This window comes from Drosophila rhopaloa, unplaced genomic scaffold (genome assembly GCF_018152115.1).
Source record: "Drosophila rhopaloa isolate 14029-0021.01 unplaced genomic scaffold, ASM1815211v1 contig_115, whole genome shotgun sequence".
Taxonomy (NCBI): domain Eukaryota; kingdom Metazoa; phylum Arthropoda; class Insecta; order Diptera; family Drosophilidae; genus Drosophila; species Drosophila rhopaloa.
The window spans coordinates 5,286,117-5,307,244 of NW_025334990.1; the positions used below are offsets into that span (position 1 = coordinate 5,286,117).

At 40.5% G+C, this 21,128-nt stretch overlaps 4 protein-coding genes across 8 annotated transcripts; 2 read left to right on the top strand and 2 right to left on the bottom strand.

Annotated features, from left to right (window-relative positions):
• The first annotated feature begins 9 nt into the window (after nt 1-9).
• On the top strand, nt 10-20,901 carry LOC108053348 (ribonuclease P protein subunit p25-like protein). Of its 2 annotated transcripts, none has more exons than XM_017135962.2 (5): nt 10-107; nt 19,961-20,089; nt 20,146-20,327; nt 20,384-20,500; nt 20,560-20,901. In XM_017135962.2, exons 2-5 carry the CDS (start codon nt 19,982-19,984, stop codon nt 20,807-20,809), a joined length of 657 nt encoding a protein of 218 aa, XP_016991451.1. In that variant the 5' UTR covers nt 10-107; nt 19,961-19,981; the 3' UTR covers nt 20,810-20,901. The 2 variants fall into 2 exon arrangements, with proteins under 2 accessions (XP_016991451.1, XP_016991450.1); XM_017135961.2 differs by lacking the exon at nt 10-107 and adding an exon at nt 5,203-5,266.
• Nucleotides 1,132-4,926, bottom strand: LOC108053340 (aromatic-L-amino-acid decarboxylase). The gene is made up of 3 exons (XM_017135951.2): nt 4,586-4,926; nt 2,466-3,570; nt 1,132-1,954 (listed from the first exon to the last, which is right to left on the bottom strand). Exons 1-3 carry the CDS (start codon nt 4,713-4,715, stop codon nt 1,426-1,428), a joined length of 1,764 nt encoding a protein of 587 aa, XP_016991440.1. The 5' UTR covers nt 4,716-4,926; the 3' UTR covers nt 1,132-1,425.
• On the top strand, nt 9,774-11,121 carry LOC108053343. The gene is made up of 2 exons (XM_017135954.1): nt 9,774-9,858; nt 9,917-11,121. Exons 1-2 carry the CDS (start codon nt 9,842-9,844, stop codon nt 10,911-10,913), a joined length of 1,014 nt encoding a protein of 337 aa, XP_016991443.1. The 5' UTR covers nt 9,774-9,841; the 3' UTR covers nt 10,914-11,121.
• On the bottom strand, nt 11,425-18,146 carry LOC108053338 (tyrosine decarboxylase). 4 transcript variants are annotated; one of them, XM_017135945.2, is made up of 8 exons: nt 18,073-18,146; nt 16,805-17,012; nt 16,439-16,746; nt 15,502-15,936; nt 15,232-15,446; nt 14,730-14,856; nt 12,399-12,907; nt 11,425-11,781 (listed from the first exon to the last, which is right to left on the bottom strand). In XM_017135945.2, the coding sequence occupies exons 2-8, from the start codon at nt 16,932-16,934 to the stop codon at nt 11,592-11,594; spliced, it is 1,914 nt and encodes a 637-aa protein (XP_016991434.1). In that variant the 5' UTR covers nt 16,935-17,012; nt 18,073-18,146; the 3' UTR covers nt 11,425-11,591. The 4 variants fall into 4 exon arrangements, 3 of the variants coding, with proteins under 3 accessions (XP_016991434.1, XP_016991437.1, XP_016991438.1); XM_017135949.1 differs by lacking the exons at nt 11,425-11,781; nt 12,399-12,907 and adding an exon at nt 14,122-14,658; XM_017135948.1 differs by lacking the exons at nt 16,805-17,012; nt 18,073-18,146 and having other exon boundaries at nt 15,502-15,966; nt 16,439-16,476.
• Nucleotides 20,902-21,128: the final 227 nt, after the last annotated feature.

Sequence of the window (21,128 nt, forward strand, 5' to 3'; positions counted from 1 at the left end):
TATCGATAGGCTGTAAAGCCGGTCCTATCGATTGGCACACGTGTGCAGTGTATTTGTTTTTATTTAGCTGTGCACAAATTGTTGGAATATAATTGTTATTTATAAAGGTGAGTGCATCCAAGATTCTGCACTTTGGAATGACAAAGTGGATTAGTACCGTGCAATAGTGATTTCCGCCACCTAATTTCCATAAGACTTGGGATATTTGCTAAGATTTGTTTATTTAAATTCAATAAATGAAGTTTGTTTATGTTTATTTTTATTGGGCAAGTACACGAGCAATCCCTTTCATAAATAAAAAAGAAATCTGAAAGCCTATTTTATACTTAATCAAAAAACCTTTAATAAACAAAATTTAGTTTCAGGCGTGTCTATAGTCTTAATTCAATATATGTACAATGTATAAAAAATTTAAGCAAGAGAATAAAAAAAGTATTAGGGGTTTCACCAGGCTTACTTATATTTTGTTTAACCCACAAAACATCACACAATCTTTTCCAATTACATTAAAACACAAATCTATTCCCTTGCATATGATACTTTAATTTAAGTTAGAAGTTTGCATTGTATGAGACAACCGGGTCCTTTCAGGACATAAATCACTTATGCCTCTAGTCGTTTAACAAATTTTTTAACTCAAGCTTATAATTTGATAAAACATATGCATGGTTAAGAACAGGTTCATTTTATTCAATAATTTTTGATAATGAGGAAGACTATTAATTCTTTGGATTATTATGTATATTTCGGAATTTCCGTGGTCTTCGTCACTTTAGATTCTAAAGTTCGGACTAAAAATATACATACCTATACAAATTTTAAATAACCAATCCGCCTTTTTTTTTACTACTACCTTATTTTCCCAATTAAGAAAAAAAGCATAACCTGCATAATCACAGAAGACCTATGTATTTATAATCCTTAAGGTGCTGCACTTAGGGACACTTAGAGACAAGTAGCATGAAAACAATAAAACCAAAATCGACATAGAAATAGTAGACTACAACATGACAGTATCCAATATGCATCCAATATTCAATATGCAAGTTTGAAAATTAGTAATTGACACGGCTACAAACCATTCAGAATTGAACCCCGCAACCGCCCAGAAAAGAAACTCGATAATTTTTAAGTTGCATTATTTTTTTAAAAATGTGCATAACAAATGCCAAGTTAATGTTTATAAATAAGTGCTTTTGTTCATGATAGTAACTTAAGGTAGATAAAAAATATAAGCAATTACAAATGAGTCTTTGTTTAAATTCTATGAAATTCAGCAACAACTTAGACCCTTAATACATAAGTAGATGTACTTAAATTCAAACTGAGCAATGGTAGTCGCTGGACTTTAGGTACACGCCTCATTTCAGCTCGGCAATTAATACTAGATAGAGGTAAATCCGCAAATGCCTTCCGGCTGGGCGCTTAGTTACTCGCCTCATCCGTGTCGACGTCGGATATATCTTTGAGTTTCGTGTTGCCATTACTGTTGTTTTTCTCATTGTCATCCGCCGCCTTCTGGAAATTCTCCTGCAGAGTTTTGGGATCCACGACCAGGATGGGTGTACACCCATCCATTAGGTGTTCACTTTGGCTCTGGTACTGCTCCCGTGAAATGCTACGAGTGAAGGAGAAGCGTAGCGACTTGGTGCGCGTCAGCTTCTTCTTGATGGGCGGTTTGCCGGCGACAGGAGCCATTGGCTCCGAACTGGTCCGCTCCGAGCCCTCCGGCGTGGTGGGCACTGAGCTGGACTCCAGCTGGTGGTCACGCAGTATTTCTTCCGCAAAACACTTAATTTGGCTCCAAGCGTCCAGGATGTCCCGTTCGGTGGCGTGCTCGTAGGTGACGCAGAAGCGGATCACGTAGCGACCGTTAAACTTAGCCGGTGTCATGTGCATCTTTCCCGAGTGGTTGATTTGGGCCAGGAGCATGTGGTTCGGTTCGTCGCCAGTTCTGTAAAGAGGTTCGTGTAAACCATTAGATTCCCAGAATAAAGATAGAGACTGATATTATCAGACCTATGTTAAAAATTTAAAAAATTTAAGTTGAAAAGTATCTTTTTTAGGGCTATTTCATTTCGAGAAAGTTCTTTACCGACTATATGTAAATGATAATATTCTCTGTAAATGAGTGAAATTTGAATCCAATAGCTAACAAAACGTCAAGTCAAAATAACTTATTTGGCTATTGGATACAATTCAAAAAAGGATTGGATCAATCAAACGCTGTTTAAATTTGTATAAAGATTCTCTGATCCCAAATTAAGAGACTCTGAAGGGTCTTTGGAAAAGTTTCAAATTAATCATTCGATAGATAAACAAATTAAAATTACTGATTTAATTTGTTTAAAAATAGCAAATTGGCGTGCCAGTCCCTGATCCAAAATGCAATATGTTGATCTAGTTAATGCGTGCTTTTACAACTTTTCTTTCTCCGTGCTAATAGTAATAGTTTTAAGACTTACCGCATTCTGAAGCAGACCAGGCCAAGGTGGACATCGTTGCGAACCTCGAATCGCTCATCCTTCCGCACCAGCATCTCAAACTTCTTGGCCAACGCCATGTGATTGCGGATGTATTCTTGTAGACCCCTAATGCCGTATGTCCGGAAGACGAACCAGAGCTTCAGGGCCCGGAAGCGACGACTTAGGGGAATGCCGTAATGGCGGTAGTCCACTCCGCTTAAGTGCTCGTGCCGCAGGTAGAGGGGATTCACGTTGAGAGCGCTCTTCAGGTTCATTACATCCCGCACCCACAGGGCGGAGGCGTCGAAATTCGTTAGCAGCAGCTTGTTAGGATTTGTGTTGAAGGAGTCGGCGTACTCCAGGCCGGCGGAGAAGACCCGCATCTCCGGCAGGATAAAGGAGTTGCCCGCGTAGGCTCCGTCCACGTGCAGCCAAATGCTGGACACCTGACGGCACACCTTGCCGATCTCTGTGATGTCGTCGAAGGCGCAGCCGCCGGTGGTGCCCACGGTGGCCACCACGAAGAAGGGCGTCAATCCGGCGTTCACATCGTTCTGGATGGCCTGGCGCAGCAGGTCGACCCGCATGCGTCCGTGCTCGTCGGCATCGATGATCCGGAGCTTCACCAGCGCCATCTTGGTGGCCTTTTCCACGGAGGAGTGCGCCTCTCGGCTGGCATAAGCAATCAGGCTGGGCAGAAAAACGCTGTCGTGGACGCTGGTCTGGCCCTTCAGCTCGCTAATGGCCCGGGCACGGGCTGTGATCAGCGAGACGAGCACGCACTCGGAGGCGGATCCCTGGAGTGCTCCACCCCCCGTGCTGCCCGGCGCATCCGAAACGAAGGCCTTGGGCAGGCCGAGGGCCTTGGCGTACCAGTTCATCACGATCGTCTCCAGCTCGGCGGCCGCCGGACAGCTGGCCCAGCTGAAGCCAATGGAACCGATGGCACTGCTCAGCATATCGCCAAGGACCGAGGGAAAGGAGTTGCCCGATGGAAAGTAGGCGAAGAACTTCGGGTGGTTCCAGTGCACCACGCCAGGCATGATCTTCTGCTCGAAATCCTCGAGCACGTCCTTGAACGACTCCGGCGACTGGGGAGCGTCGGCTGAAAAGATAAACAGGCAGTCAGGGGATTAGTGGGATGGGCCTTAAATATTTCTTTTATCACCCATAAATTTGGGGAGAGGGGGCCAGCAAAGGCAATATTTATGGCGCGTCTGTTGTTTTTGGCAGTGAGTAGAAAGATCAACAAGTAAGTCTATACGCAAGGTGTGTGTTTGCGTATGCATAATTAATTGATTTGTTTAGTTGAACTCGGGATTGCGGCGTCCATTCCGGCGTAAATATTTAACTTAGCGCAACTGCGCGGAATTCGCCAGAAATTCGCCAGCAAGACCTACTCTTCAGCCTGCCAACTTCAGTGGTAGCCGAAGATCGGAGATCGGAGAACGGAGAGGTGGCTGTGCCTGCGGCCGCCGAGTGTGCCCCAATTATGCCAGGCCCCCACCCACGCACCTCGTTGCGGGGCACTCGAATCCGTGGGCTGGGGATTTTCGAATAGTTTACACTCGCACATTATTCACATGACTCTTCGGGCAGCGGGCAAAACAATTAGTCAACATGATTTAACAAGTTTTTGAGAGGCATTGAGTTGCCCCATGTTATTGCCTAGCTTTCTTTGATTATTTTGCGCGAAGCGAAATATTTTCGGATTCATTGCTAATTTGTTTGGGCATAGTTAACAAATTAGTGTATACAATTTATCACTTGTGCTATAATTAACTTTTTCCTTCTATCTCTAAATGAATCCCAGCAAAAACAATCAAACAAAATAGATCTGACTAACAGTTTTCGGTTGGTATGAAATTCACGAAGGACATTTAAATTTCAGTGATTTTGTGTTAATTCGTCGTCAAAATAATTTAAAGCTTAAAAAGCCGGTTTATATAGTATAATAATATATATTTCAATAGATTGATCTAAATGTCCTTGAAGAACTGTGCAGTTTTTAATTCATATTTCAAATCTAACATCATATAAGTAAAGAACTTATTTTTTATTTGTCTAGCTTTTGTCAGGTATTTGATACTTTCACACGTATTTTTTTGTATTTTGCTCACCTGGTAGCAGTTTTTTTAGGTAACCCGGATCCAATGTGGGCGCCACATCACGCTCCTCTATATTTGTGCCATATTGGCATATATAATCGATCACTTCCTTGCCGTATTTGCGAAACTCTTCCACATTCATTATGTTCAATTTACACTTTTCGTTTGTTTAACCAACAAATTTTGTATATTATATATGCGTGTCCGTTGGTACAAGGTATTATTTATCTTCTGAATACTAGGGTCTAAACACAGCACACACTGACTTATCTCGATCACTGTAAATTCCCGGCTATCACGTATCGCTTGCTCGTTGCAGCTCAGCTTCCTTGACGCGAATGTCTTGGCCACTACGCTGCATTCGTTTTATATGCCTGGAGATCGTTCGCTCGATCGCTCGATCGTGTACACTCGGCCTCTCTCTTTTCTCGGCTATATCCCCTTCACACACCTGTAAGGTGATCGGTAATAGGTGCTCGGTGCCCGGAGCTCGGTATTCGTACTGACGTTGATGTCTCGTGATCACACTCGAATTACCGGCCCGGAGACTCGGACTTCGTTTGGCTGGGAAACCCGCTTTGGTCATTATGGCCACTTCTCTCATTCCGCTCTCGACTACGTGCGGAGCATTACCTGGCTTGGCAAAAAAGTCCCTGGTGGACAAGGGTTTTCAGCTTTTGGCTTAATTATATGGTGAGTTTGTTGTCATTTGCTGTGTGATTGAGTAATTAATGAATGTTTCTTATGTAAAATTGGTCAAATTACTTCATTATAATAGACTAGTGAAGTTGGATATAAAACTTCTGGATGTTTTTTGGGAAAAACACCAAATTAATTAGATATCGCTCAGATATACCAATATTTATATGCATATATTTATAATTAGATGGTTTACCTCTTCGCGAGTGTGACCTGTTTTATATAATATTAATCTTTATTATCTGTAAAGTTTATTTTCCCGCCTCTGGAAAATGCACTAATCCAATTGTTTTAGCTCTGATATGCCATTATCTAAATATGTAGTTGTTGTCACTCTAGACAATGATCTTAAGATATAGTGAAACTATTACTTTTTCCTTAGTTTAATTCTTTGAGTGTACAATAAATTTAGAAATAGCACAGATAAACTTTATGATATTTAAATTGGTTTTAAGCGTGTTCTCCTGCTTTATGTGAGCCGAACCTGAATACTTTTTTTTGTTTGGTTTTTCGGGGAATTTTTGGGGCTTTTAGAAAATTTCCGACTTCTCGCAAATCCGGCACGTGCAAAGAGTGTGCAAAAAGTTATTTAAAGAAAAGAATAAACTTGTTGCCTCTAATCCCTTGAAGAAGTACACATTATTTTCGTGGCTGAGGTCTTTGGCTGCGACTAGTGGGGGAATCACTCCAAGTACTCAAAAAAAAAGTGGCAAACAATTGTCCAAACATTGACCAAATCTGTTAACGGAAATTGGCATGCACGAATGACTGATCCCTGGCAACAGGCGCAACTTATGACGTAGCTGTGAAGAACGCCCATTATTCCATGGAATCTCCAGCTAGGTGAAATACAAAAACACAAATATCAAAATAAACAAATGTTGTTAAATGAATTTCACCGATTTGTTCAGGTTGCGAGGGGAGGGAACTTGGGAGATAATAGGTGTGGGTGGTGAGCACGTATGAATGAATGGGTTTGTTGTGAGAGTCAGCTGGAGCTCCCCCGTAATTTGGCTGGGCGATAATTGCTGACGGGTGCTTATCTAACTCTGCCCTGTAATGATCTAACATTACCTGTGCTTACTTCCCAATCCATCATGTTTCGCAGTTCATAAGCCATCATCTACGGCTCCCCACTCCCTAATAGTACAGTGGATGTAACTGTCTATAGGTTGAATTAAGTACAAAGTTGAATTCAGGATGAGCATGTTGAATTTTTTTTTTAACCAGTACAATTCCTATTTATTTTACAATACTTTTTCATTTTTTATAAAATGTATCATTACAGCCTATCTCGTATTAACTTCTTCCATAAACAACATTGAGGTTAATTCAAAGCTCACAAAGTACAAGACCTTAAAGTAAAAGATCATTAGGGGGAGAAAATCATTTGCAAAATAAAATAAATGGAAAATCTACATGTTTTATTGGCGTCTACCCTATTTTAAAAGAGATACGTTTTAGCATACGTAATAACAGCCAGATCCAGTCGAAACTTTACAATCTCTTAAATGGACAAAACTGTAAAACCTCCAGACAAAAAAAAAATATTAGAAACATTTAAAAACGAGGACGGAAGCTAACTTCGGCAAGCCGAAGTTTTAATACCCTTGCAGACTTTGCCGAAGTTGCTAAAACTGAAAAAGTAGCGAAAGGAATAAGATATACATAAATAAACTAGATTTGCGTCGTTTGATGTCAATTGCTTTTATACTGCAAAAATGTCATATAAAAATGGAAAAAAAGGGATACTTTCGCAGCCTTTAACTATTTTTCCTACGGAAGCTATAAGAAATAGACGTCCGATCGGCAAGCGCTTTTACCCTAATCAAGATATGCGTAAATAAATAAGACTTGGAAAAATGTATGTCAGTAGCTTACACACTACGCGAAAAATTCAGAAAACCAACAAATTTGGACCGATTTCACCCTGTTGTTCCTATGGGAGCTGTAGGATATAGACGTCCGATCGTCACGTGCTTTTACCCTAATCAAGGTATGCATAAAAAAATACGATTTGGAAAGATTCATGTCAATTGCTTATATACTGTGCGAAATATCCTAAAAATCATTAAATTTTAACCGATTTCACCGTATTGTTCCTATGGGAGCTATAGGATATAGACGTCCGATCGCCAAGCGCTTTTACCCTGATCAAGGTATGCATAAAAAAATAAGATTTGGAAAGATTTATGTTAATAGCTTTTACACTGCGCGAAATATCTTCCATTCTTGAAAGTTATATCCGATTGTTCCTATGGGAGCTATAGGATATAGACGTCCGATCGCCACGCGCTTTTACCCTGATCAAGGTATGCATAAAAAAATACGATTTGGAAAGATTCATGTCAATAGCTTTTACACTGCGCGAAATATCATCAATTCTTGAAAGATATATCCGATTGTTCCTATGGGAGCCATAGGATATAGACGTCCGATCGGGGCGATTTTCAAACTTGATCTGCGTACACATGTTTTAGGACGAGTGTGAAAGTTTCAGATCGCTAGCTTTTAAACTGAGCTCGCAAACGGTATTGAAACAGACGGACAGACGGACAGACGGACAGACGGACAGACGGACATGGCTATATCAACTCAGGAGGTGATCCTGATCAAGAATATATATACTTTATAGGGTCGGAAACGTCTCCTTCACTGCGTTACAAACTTCTGACCAAAATTATAATACCCTCTGCAAGGGTATAAAAATGTATTTTTAAACTGCGGATTGATAGCTTGCAAGCCTTCGAATTATCACTTTATTGGTTAATTATTTGTTAACAATTGTTATTCTGTACAGCCAGTTATAAATAAATAAAAAACGAATTACTACTACTAAAAGAATACGAAAAAAGGTTATTCCCTAATTTCATATGCATGTCTGCTGTTTAGTAATAAACAAATTCTTAACGAAACATTAAAATCGGGACCACCGTTATTGTCCCAAAATAATAAGGAGGAATTCATTACCTTACCATACCTTTTTGACAAATACTTTTTCGGCCCTATGCTTCTACAACTTTGAACATTTCTTGAAATTATCTAGTATTTTTATAAATTTTATAAAATTAAGAAGGTATTGCCTTCGAGGTAACGATAGAGCATTATGTTTCCCGAGTTCTGTTTAAAAATAATCAGATTTATACCACGGTAAAGAGGCTGAGGCAAAGTTTGGTTAACATGGGTGATTCACTCGGCGCACGCGTCGCCGCCTTGAAGAGACTCTCGGTGGGAGCAGAGTCCGCTGGTGGAGATTCGTAGATTGTGGGACAGAGATCGGCTGAACACCGTGACTTGACGTATTTCTCTGCTCCTCTTTCGCGGCTCGAGCTTCGCCTGAACTTTCATTCACAGTACCAGCCACCGCAGATGACGTCGTGCGTCTAAATATAAAATCGTATTCAGTTTACGCGGTCACACTTCAAAATGATCGAGGTCCATTGCCACCATCCACCGATTCCATCCGCCTTCTGGTGCTGCTTCTGCTTAACTTGGGCTACGTACGTGCCATCGGGGATGCGTGTTTGGAGCGCGGCTAACGCTTTTGTTGTCTACCCATTAATTATGGCAGTTGGCACTGCCTAACACCGAACAAAATTCCCAATATGTCTCGATACAGTCGAAAATCGGTCACTTAAATTGTATAGTATGTAAGGAAGATAGACTAATGCAAACAATTGAGATGTATTTATATATAGGAAGGTTATTATGCATAAATTATATATTTTTAAAACTATCTTCCAAGCTAAATTTGCAGAAAGTCCCATATCGGTAAAAGAGATATTCTTTTTTAAAACCAACCTAAAAGTATATTTCTAAATTAAAAGCTGAATTAAAGATTATTCAATTAATGGTCAAGATAAGTTTTTACTTAGCCATTCATATCACATTGATTCTCAACTTTTAATTCTTTAAATTAGTTCGATCTATCGAAAAGATAAAATAGGGAAGGTTAATTTGTGGACCTTCGACGGGGGCTGTCTGTAGTTTTTTCTTTGCTAAATTTGCATTTTTATTTTTTTTTATTTTTAATGGTGCGCACGCTTGACAACAGCTGACGGATATTGCATATTAAGATTTCGTGCTCCGGGTCTCTTCTTCTGTATTTTCGTTTATTTTGGCAATTTCGTTTGGTTGTGGTTTTGCCAAATCATACCTTTGGCATTTCAGTCATTCTGTTACGGCTAAACATGCTAATTTATGAGTTTCTTAATTGATTTATTTCGTGGGAGGTGTCAAAGATTTTGTCAAATGATACTTTGAATTTTATAGGCGCCAGAAGCATATAATTGGGTTTATTGGGCGAGTTAAATTAAAAAAACAGGTTTTATAGTTTGAATTTCGTGATAATATGATAAGAAATCTGCTTATTTAGGGTAAGGCGTTAAAATAAAGCCTATTTTTTGTTTTTTATTATGTTGTCCAGGGCCTAAAATAATTATAGTATAGTGTAGAATAGCAGGATCTACAGGAAAATAATAGCTTTTATAAAATCTCTATATCTGAACCCTATAATTCAAATTAAACAATTTCTAATATATTTTAACAATATTTATTATCCCAACTGCCATGAGAATTTTTGTCTGGTAAATTTTCGCAAATTCTATGTTAGCTAAATAATCCTAATCCATTAAAATGGCCTAGGTATGTCCTTGTGCTTAGCTCGATGGATGTAGCTCTAAAAGCTAACGCCAAGACAAGACAAAAGGAGAATCTTGTAGATGACCCACTAGGAACTTATAATGAGGTCGTGCGGAATTTAATAAGGAACTGGGAATCGCCCGTTGTCTACCTCAGGGATCGCGGCTTTCTGCCCAAAAACTTCGAGGATACTTCGAAAATTAAACCTAATCTAGATGCTCTGATGCAGCGAATTGAGAGAGCCAAGAGGCAGCAGACCAAGGGAAAAGACATCATGTTGAAAATAAGACCTAAAGAGATGGTAGAAATTAAGCAACTCAAAAAGTCTGCAAGAAATCAACGGGGAATTTTTTCTAAATCGAAGCAGTTGAAAATCAGAAATAGCAAGTTATCGAAGTCCAAGGCAGAGCTAAAAGAACAGGAGGAGCAACTGCTGGCCATGAAGCGACGATTGGAAGAGCTGCAGCCATCAGGTGCCAGTCCGGACCAGCTAGGATATCGTAGGCAAATCAATTTAACGCCAAGTTTCAATGATCCAGTAAAGTCACCGCAAAGCTACGATGAGATATTACAGCGAATGATTGAAAGGACGAGTCCACTCTCCAAACACCACTCCAGTTTTCCTTTGCAAACCCTTAAAAATGGATTTTTATCAGTTCCAGTAGCAAATACCAACTTTTGTAAGGCTCAACTAGGTTCCAAAGAGGATAACTTGGTCCCAAGTAGTTTGAGTACGTATAAAGCGTTTAGCTTTTTGCCCAATTCAATTGATAAACTCTCCATTGATTTGATCAAATCTAGTCGAGCAGAAAACAAGAGTCAAGCGTCGGCCCCCAAATTGGAATCGAACTTGGAGGCGCCCAGATATCTGAATTGGGACATGAAAAAGGGGCAACTCGACCCTTACTCAAGCGTTGAAAAGGAGGCATACCTGAACCAGTTGGTCAAAGTGTTCGGGAAAAATTATGACTCTAAGGAGACTTATCAAAAAAGGGGATAGACCGTTTTCCTAGAACCACAGAATTCCTTCCCAAAACCCGCTAATTAATTAGCTGGATATATTTGTAAATTTATGATCTCCGTTCAATGAATCACAATCCCATTTCCACATCCATGATGATCAACAATAATCCTACGTCATATCAATGGCATCAGCAAATCGTTTTCGTTTGTTTACCTTGCTCAAGAGCAAAGAAATCACAGGATATTTCTGTTTACCATTTCTCAGTACATGTGCACATTTTTGTTTTTAATGTTGATCCAATTCATTCATTCAAAAACCATATGCTATTGCAAATAAGAAAAGACAAAGGCATGATTTTGGTTGACAGCGTGAGAAAAAATGTCCCAAAATTAAGAAACTTATAATAATTATTAAATTGCATAAATATTTAAATGTGTGTTCAATATAAACTTTAAATGCGTCTAGTACTACGTTTATCAACCCAAAGATATGTTTTTGAAATAATATTTATTGCATTTCATAAACAAGAAAGTAATTCGATCGATATTGCTACCACGGAACTTAAAGTATAAGTATTATAAGGGAGATCGCGAAAAGCCTTGACTTTGGTGTCCCACCGCATTGTAGATTGGTCTAGAATTCAACTAGGCGCCTTGCTTAGGGAAGCGCTAATACTGTATTATAAGTGTGTTTCAATAAACTGAGTGGATATAATTAGTTGAGATTGTCCCGTCCGCCCGAAGCCTTGCGCACAACCATAGGCGATCGACGTGGGGATCGCTGCTCCAGCTGCTGCTGCTGGACATTCACGTAGTCCAACTCGTTTTCCGGCGATGGAGATGATCCAGCTCCGGAATTTCGTCGCGACGATGTGGGCCGCACGTTGGTGTCCAGATGGCGAAAGCTGCAAATTAAATTATGAGTTTTGTTTGATCTAAAGGGAAACTACACGGGGAGTCATCATAATTTGTACAGACTTAAAAATGTGTATAAACACATTACTCCTAAAATACAAATATGTTTTCTTGATTCTCATTGCCTTTCTGTTTTGACCATTTATGAAAAAAGGAACTGAGGAACTTCTTCAAGTGAGGAAAGCCTTCAAGTTTACTAAAATGTCATCATCACCTCCTGCTGTGACACAAAGTTGTAATATGACTTAGGTTTTTTAGTTAAATTTTATAATTAATATCTACCCTTATAACAGACATGTTAAAAATAGGAATGTTACCACATATGGGTAATTTGATAAAAGCCGAGTTAACGCCTTTAATGTATGAACAAATATAAATATGATACAATATTTCGAATGTACATCATGTTTATCATCGTAAGATATTTCTGTGTCAGCCCCAATAGAAATTTTCCTAAGACAAATAAAATAGTTGTTTGTTTAAATTGTTTTGAAAATTCCTAATGAATTCGAGCAGTCCGCTACACTAATATTCTCATTACTTTAAAACTATGAGTTATTAAACATTCAATAACATCTATATAAGATGTATTTTGAACAAGACTCACCGCAACGAGACGTTGCTGCCCTTCTCCTCGTTGTTGCTGTTGAAGAGGAAGGCCAGCGGCCAGGATATCCACGAGTTGTGGTCCACCGAGCTCTGGGTCCGGATGATGGGAGCACTGCCACGGCTGACCACGGGCGAGGGCAACTCCATGGAGAGCTTGGGGGTGCCGGCCTTGTTTATGGCCGGGTTGTATAACTTCGGATCGCTGACCATGCGCACGAAGAAGGATCGTTTCTGGGCCAGCGTGTCCTGCTTCTTGCGGTTCATGATCTCGGAGAGCTCGTCGTGCTGCTCCTTCTCCAGCAGCTCGTTGGCGAAGTCCACGATGATGTCCCATGCGTAGTCGATGTCCTCGGCGGTCGCATTCTGGGCCACGGCGCAGAACCGGATGATGTAGCGGTCTCCCACGCTGGCCGGCACCATGTGCAGTTTTCCGGACTCGTTGATTATACTCAGCAGCTTTTCGTTCAGCTTGTCGCTGCCCTTCAGCCGGAAGCAGACCAGGCCCAGCTAATACAATCAAAAGTTACGCTTTTATTTGTGGTTCCACAAATCTTAAGAGAACTTAAATTTTAAAATAAAAGGAGGAGTTATATACCAAAAAAAAGTATCCCTTCGACCATTTCCTTAGTACAATAAATCATTGTAAAATTGTCATTGGGTTATTGATTTCTGAGAAACGTAATAAGTACCCCTCGGATTGGACCAAAAATTATTGGTCCAAATTGGACTAAATTTGTATTTAGACATAGCAAATAAATTGCTTGAAATAATAATAACATATTGAAAATGCGTTTCAGAGTATGTCGTAATAATTTGTTTATTAAGGATATGACAAACAAAAAGAATGGGTTAATTTTTAATTGTTATACCCTTGCAGAGGGTATTATAATTTCAGTCAAAAGTTTGCAACGCAGTGAAGGAGACATTTCCGACCCTATAAAGTATATATATTCTTGATCAGCATCACCAGGAGAGTCGATCTAGCCATGTCCGTCTGTCCGTCTGTCCGTCCGTCTGTCCGTCCGTCTGTCCGTCCGTCCGTTTCTACGCAAACTAGTCCCTCAGTTTTAAAGCTATCTGCTTGAAACTTTCCCAAAAGTTGTCTTTCTATTGCAGGTAGTATATAAGTCGGAACGAGCCGGATCGGGCCACTATATCGTATAGCTGTCAAATAACTGAACGATCGGAAATGCCATAACTTTGGTGTTTTTGAAGTTAGGAAGTTGTAATTTTCTATGGGTTTTATTTTTGGCCAATCAGTCTGAACTATCAAATTTCATAAGGATCGGGCGACTATATCCTATAGCCGCCATATAACTGATTGATCGGAAATGCCATAACTTTGTTGTTTGTAAAGTTAGAAAGTTGGGATTATCTATGGGTTTAATTTTTCGCCAATCAATCCGACCTACCAAATTTCATAAGGATCGGCCGACTATATCTTGTAGCTGCCATATAACTGAACGATTGGAAATGCCATAACTTTGGTGTTTTTAAAGTTGGGAAGTTGGGATTTTTTATGAGTATTAAGAATGCATCATATAAATAATTTTGGAGAATATAATTTACAGAATATTCTGCAAGGGTATATCAACTTCGGCTCCGCCCGAAGTTTGCTTTCCTTTCTTGTTTAACATGAAACAAATTTGTGTTATATCAAAATCTGTTAGTAACCATCCGTAACAAATATATAATCACACTAAATCCGTGGCATATTCAAATTTTCATTCGGAAATAAAGCAACCAAATTCCCTGTTTAATTATCAGAATTACACTTCCATAACGTGAGTTTCTGTAGATCCGCTACCGAATCGATCACTCAATTGAGTTGGGCACGCTTACGCTCAACGAGTTCGAAACATTTGTCAGTCGCTGACTCGATGAATCACTTGTGCCTGTCTCTGAAAAATTTTCAATGGCAATTATGCCAAAACACTTCTATTGAAAAGGCAAAAAGAAATCAATTTTTGCGTCAGTTTCTTTGCGGAATTTGGCGTGTAGTTGCGCACGTTTGCTTCAATTGCCAGGCGGGTGTGAACAAGTTCACGTCTTCGTGGCCAAGGCCCTCTGGACAGAGTTAAGGCCCCGATATTTGCTTTACTCGCCAATCAATTTCCCAATTATAGCTGCGCCCTACATGGATGCTGGTCCCTTGCTTCGCATAATGGACCCACACACCCACAAGTTGCCTCAATGAAAATCCCACACATTTCGGTGGGGTGGACAAAAGAGCTTTGAACTCTAAGCATGATTAATTACTGGAAGAAATCGAATCAATCGAAATAATAGAAAATAAAAGAGAAAAGAAACGAAAGCAAATGTAACTTACCTTGACTTGGTTACAGATCTCAAAGCGTTTATCTTTGAGCACGAGCTCTTCGAATCGCTTGGCCAGTTTGATATGGTGACGTATGTAGTGCTGCAGTCCGGAAATCCCATAAGATCGCAGCACGAACCTATAAATATGATCTACGTACAAACATACACACACAGAAACGAATTTGGGAAATAATATTTCGTCGTTCTTAAGTACTAGTTGTTATTGTCTTCTGGGTGGGAAAGAATTAGCAATAAATGTTTGTTCGACCATGTCATATTTCGGTGTGGACTCATCTCATCTGGGCGATGGATTCAGCATACATGGGGCATAGAGACCCTTGTACTTACAACTAAATCGCAAGCAAATACGGCGAAGGCACATACTTGAGCTAAACAAGTAAACATACTTAACGCCACTCCAGGCCAATCCAAAAACAATTCAATTTTCGACAATAGTCAACAGAGCCATTCGCACTTGGCTGTCGAGGGCACATATGGCACATGCTACATACCACAGCTTCAGCGAACGAAATCGCCGACTGAGTGGAACTCCCCAATGACGATAGTCGATGGCCGCATCCGAGTAGCCGTGCTTTAGGTACAGCGGATCCACCACCAGGGCTGATGTCAGGCGGATGCGGTCCCGCACCCACAGCGTCGAGCAGTCGAAGTTGGTCAGCAGCCATTTGTTGGGGTTCGTGTTGAATGAGTCGGCGTATTCGATGCCCTGTGGAACGGATCGAATTGGATATGGTTGGGCTGAATCTGGGAAACCCACTCACCTTGAGCAGGGGCTTCAGCTCGGGGCAGATGAAGCTGTTTCCGGCATAGGCGGCATCCACGTGCAGCCAGACACCCGGGAATCGCTGCAGTTGCTTGCCAATCTCCGGCAGATTGTCGAACGCACATGAGCCCGTGGTGCCCAGCGTGGTGGAGACAAAGAATGGCACCAGGCCCTGCAGCTCGTCCTCCTCCATGGCCTCGTAGATGGTCTGGCCACGCAGGCTGGCGTCCTCGTCGGGCTCCAGGATGCGCAGCTTCACGAAGCAGATCATCGCCGCCTTCTCCACGCAACTGTGCGCCTCCTTGGAGCAGTAGGCCATCAGCTTGGACAGCAGGTGGCCCTCCTCCACGAACGGGTGCTGCGACTTGAGCCTCTTGAGGGCCTGCGCCCTTGCAGCCAACATCGTGACCAGCACGCACTCCGAGGCGGAAGTCTAAAGCCCCAAAAAAATACATTGTATGTGCTGAAGAAAAAGACTACAATCGGATGTCTGTATATCATAGCTCTCATAGAAATAATGTGAACGAATTGGCCATAAACATTGTAGCTACATCGAGAAACTATGTAGCCCCCACATTTTAAAATATTAATTTTACCTAAATATTAACAATCTGGAAGATTGTTTTTAAAGTTAATAACATAAAATTGAAAAAGCGTACGGTAACTATTAGGTATGGTAGATTTTTGGTTCAATGATTTGAATTTAAAACCCTAACAATTTCAGTTTTCTTTCTCAAAGATTATATTACTCATACGAAGCGTAGGACAATTCTGGTTTTGGTTAACTAAATATTTTAACAATATTTGATAAGGTAATCTCTGCGATTTCGCAAAATAATAAAAGAATATTATTGATTATAGTACATAGTACACAGATTTTTCGAAGAGGGCAGGGAGTAGCGGGTATATCATCGGTCTTTTGTTTCTATGGTTACCTGGATGACTCCCCCGCCGGTGCTGCCCTCCTTGAGGGCCAGAAAGTGATCCGGCAGGCCGATGGCCTTGCCCAGCCAGTCGAGCACAATCGTCTCCAGCTCGGTGCACGCGGGACTGGCTGCCCAGGAGAATCCGATGCATCCTATTCCGTCGCCCAGCATGTCGCCCAGGATGGAGGGAAACGAGTTGCCCGCCGGAAAGTATGCGTGGAAGCGCGGATGCTGCCAGTGCGTCACCCCGGGCATGATCTTGTCCTCCACATCGCTCATGATCTGGTCCCAATCCTCCGGCTCCTGTGGGGCCTCAGCTGGGCGGTTGGGGAGGTGAGGAAGGGTCTGACCAATTTGTGGGAGAATCTGACTTACTTGGCAACAGATGCCGCAGGTAGCCCGGCTCCACGCTGGGCGTTACTCGACGTTCGCTCAGCGTCTCCAAATAGTTGCATATGTACTCTACCATTTCCATGCCACGTTTTCGAAATTCGGTGCTATCCATCTTTGATCGGTTCTCCAAATGGCTTTCCTGCTGCTCGTGCTGTGAGTTTGTTTTTCTTCGGTTACCCCCACGCTGTGCCTTGGTATTTAAATTTGGAAAATTTATCAATGAATCAGAAAAGCAAACAGGTTCAAATTTTAATTTAATGAAAAAATTCTGATTTAAGTTACGGAAGTATCTCAAAATGCTTATTTGATTAGGGAGTAAGATGTGGTTTTCTTATTTTACTTAGAGTTTGACATTTAACTATTAAAAACTGAAGACCGTTGACTTGTCTTTATGATATACTAAAATTCGTTATGACTCATCCCAGAACTTTTAAAATCGGACAATATTAAAGAAAATGAACTATGTGAAAATTATGATTTCTACACGTAATGCGCCTACAATCTTTTTTGGTACCCAGCTGCGAGTTTAATAATGAGTATCTTAAACTCAATCACGTCGAAAAAAACGTTTTTTCTTTCATGTTATTAACTTTTTTAAAAGGGTTTTTTGTGTAACATATTTTTGGTCAACTTAAAAATTTGCTCTCTTAATATATTATAATTAAACATTTTATAAAAGAATATAATATTTTTTGATAGAAAGAAAAATTTGAATTCACTTATAAGAACAAAATTTAAATTAGAAAGAAAACTAAACATGTAACATAAACGAGCGGTTTGTTTAAAAATTTATACAAAGTTTGGTTTTTGGGCTTATGTTGTACTATTATCATTCGATTTGTTTCAACAATCTGTCCGTGTTATGTAATAAATCCAATGCTTTTTAGTGGGAAAAAAATATATTTCTCACGTATTTTATCGTTTTTTTTATTTATGCGATCTGATTAATCCCCTCCGCGTTTGGAGTTTTATTTGTGGCTTTTTTTTAGCCCACCGATTAAATTTTACATTGAACTTGATGTATTTATATTGATGCTATTTTACATTTATAATGTCCGTGGTTGTGCGTTGGTTGGAAATTTGTGTTCCTTAATTTTGCTCGATTTAATCGCAGGTAGTTTGTATAAACAGAATTGTTGTTTGTAATTAAACTGCGGTTCCTTAGGCATGTTTTATGGCCGTGTAAGGTATACAATTCACAAACAGTTCACTAATTGTCGGTGGGTTATAACCGGATCCGTGGCACTTACTTGAAGCAGAGCAAACTCCGTTGACTGATTTTAATTCCGAGTCCGAGACTACGAACCGTTGGCCACGACTTGCGAAACCAAACTGATCCTTGCTCTGCGGTCTGGCCAAAAGCTAAGCTCGGTCGCCGCTGATGTGGCTTCGCCTTCGGCTGCCTTGGCATGTCTAATGAATGCATACTTCAGTGGGATGGAGCTGGGATGGGACTGGTGGTGGTGGTGGGTGCGATTGAAATGGCAAATAAATGGAATTTTTGCGACGCTTCATTCATAGCTAAGAGCGATGGAATGGGTGGCCACCAATCCTCTTTCGTTGTGCGTGAAGATATGCAAAGAAGAGCAGGGGAAGAGTGAAAAATTAAACATCCACCATTGCCCATGTGAGGTTGCACCGTTGCGTATACTTGATATTGCGTATACGCACTTGAAATTGAGTTTTCAACTGTTAAATGCTTGGGAAACCTAATTTGTGCTTAAAATAAAACTCAATTTGGACATGGATGAGTTAATTCAAAGTACGTGTTGTCATAAACATACTTTCCACTTGTCCTTGCCCAGGGTGCGAACCGTTTTATTAATAACTTCCGCACCAAATTGAATTATTGTTCAGAGCGTACTTGATAGGAATGGCGGTGATGCCAAATGATTATCACGATGGGGATGGCCGGGCTGAGCAGCAGCCCAAGCAGGAGCAGAAATATAAGGAATTTCAACGAATTCCTTTCGGAAAATTCCAGCCCGCTTTCCTTTTCCATCTCGGGCTCCTTTCGTTCCGGCTGCACTGGGCCATAGAACTGTCTGGGACACGTGGCTCCATGTACTTGCCATCATCATCCCACACAACCATCTGATTTTTCCCTCGGTTTTTTGTTGTTGGATGAAAGTTCATTAATAAACTTTCATTGCTGCTGTCGAATTCAGCTGCAGCTCCCACACCCAGTCACTAAAATGTTGTTCGGCCTCAGCTTCAACAAGTGGCATCATGCTCCTGCGGTTATCATCCCTCGGTGACCTCCTTTTCCCGCCCCCCACTCCATCGCCCGTTGTCTAGTGGCCGACAGCAGCAGGGTTTTATTTAATGGGAAAACGCTGCGAAAACGCTTCTGCATTCGCGTTCATTTAATTGCTGTAGAAATGGTTTTTTATTGACTTTTACTTGAACTCCTCTTCAAAATGCATTAAGTCGAAGCAACGACTTTCATGGTTATGCCAGATGGTTTGCATTTCTTCTTAAGAAAGTGTAAGTTTTATTTTATTTCTAAAATTGGCTACGTTTTAATATTTTTCGATGCGTTATTAAATAGTAAAATGCAATCAATAATACTAAAAACTTCTTTTTAACTTTAGTAACATATAAAGAGTATGTATTTTTTTAATCTCGATCGATTGTAAAAGTAAAATATTAAACAAAAGCCTTATTAATAAATGTAATTTATATCTTCGATTTAATTACTCACTTGTGAGATAATGAAATTATTTAAAAATAAATTTATGCGATATGGCTTTATATTTCCTATAAAACGTCTTTAAAATTTTATTAGTTTGGGGAAAATATTGCTTACAACGAAACCAGAAAAACGAGCCATTCTCTAAAAGTGTAGGTAACATCGCTGGCCAGAAGACCTGGCCGCTTACACCATTTGCAGCTGGTTTTCTTCCGTTCTGCTCTTGCTATCTCGGCTCATAAACCAAGCAATTATTCAATTTGCACGGACTGTGACCGGGAAATAGCTGCTCCGGACAGTTTACGACGAGTGGTTGGTTGTTAAGTTGGTTGTTGAAATTCTGGACCTCAGGGTTCTTCTTTTCATCCCATTATAGGTTCAAGGTTATTGCTGAAGGGCTTCTGCGAGATTATATTTCTGATAGAGAAAAACAATCTTATTTGCAGATTTTGTCGGTCGGCCTCAAAATGATGCACTACCGCAAGGCTGAAAACGTGGAAAAGGAGCTGAGCAAAAGCGATTTGCCGTTCGAGGACTGCATGCCAAACATCCAAAAGGATATTCTTTGGATGCATGTGAGTATTGAAAGCTGATCTTGAAAATTTTCCTTAAACTTCTTACTTTATTAAAGGTTAAAGGTGGTACCAAAATAAGCAACGTGATTGAGTTCGCTCAGGCGGCTCTAAACAAAGGCGAACACAGATGCGTAGTGTGGAGCGGATCTGGTGGTGGAGTGGTCAAGACTATATCCTGCGCCGAAGTCCTGAAACGGAGCCACCCCGTCTACCAAGTGACGCGCATGGCCTACACCAGGTGAGCTGCTCGTAAACAACTAACGCGTCATCACCATCATAGTGTATTTAATAAAGCGTCGAGGAGCACTGGAAACCACAGATGGATGGCCTCGAGGAGATCATTGTGAACCGCCAGATACCCACCTTACACATCCTCATGAGCCTGGACGAGCTGCCAGATAGTATAGAAGGGTGCGTTAAATGTGCATTTATTATTATTTAAATATTGCAATTCAATATTATTTGTATAGTTTACAGAAGCCAAATACATCAACCGATTTCTGGGAAGGCGAAGGGGCTAAACCTCGTCAACCCCAACACCGCCAGCAGCAGCAACATCAGCAGCAGCAACACCAGCAACAGCAACACCAGCAACAGCAACAACCAGGTGCCGGAGGTCGACCAAACAAACGCCACAGGTCCGGACGCAATAAACCGGGCCAAAAACCCGGGAAATCTGCCTCAGAAGAGAATCAACCTACCAGTCAGAGTCAAGGTTGAGATAAGACGCATAACTAGCCTTCTAAAATTGTGAAAATTCCTTTATTTGCCATTTGTAAGGATATACAAATAAAGTCTAATTTATCACAAAAGCATTATGGCATTAAAGCAATTGAGGGCAATGAAAGATAGGCTCTAAGAAGATAAGCAAAGGCTTTGTATAATTATTTTTATAGATACACTATTCACATTTACAGTAAAGGCTCTTTGGGGACAGAAAATATTTCACTTTCCGTTTTTCGACTTTGGATTTATTTAATTTAATTCTTTGACAACTTAGGAAATTTTTGTTAATTTTCACTCCAGAAGTAGATTGATA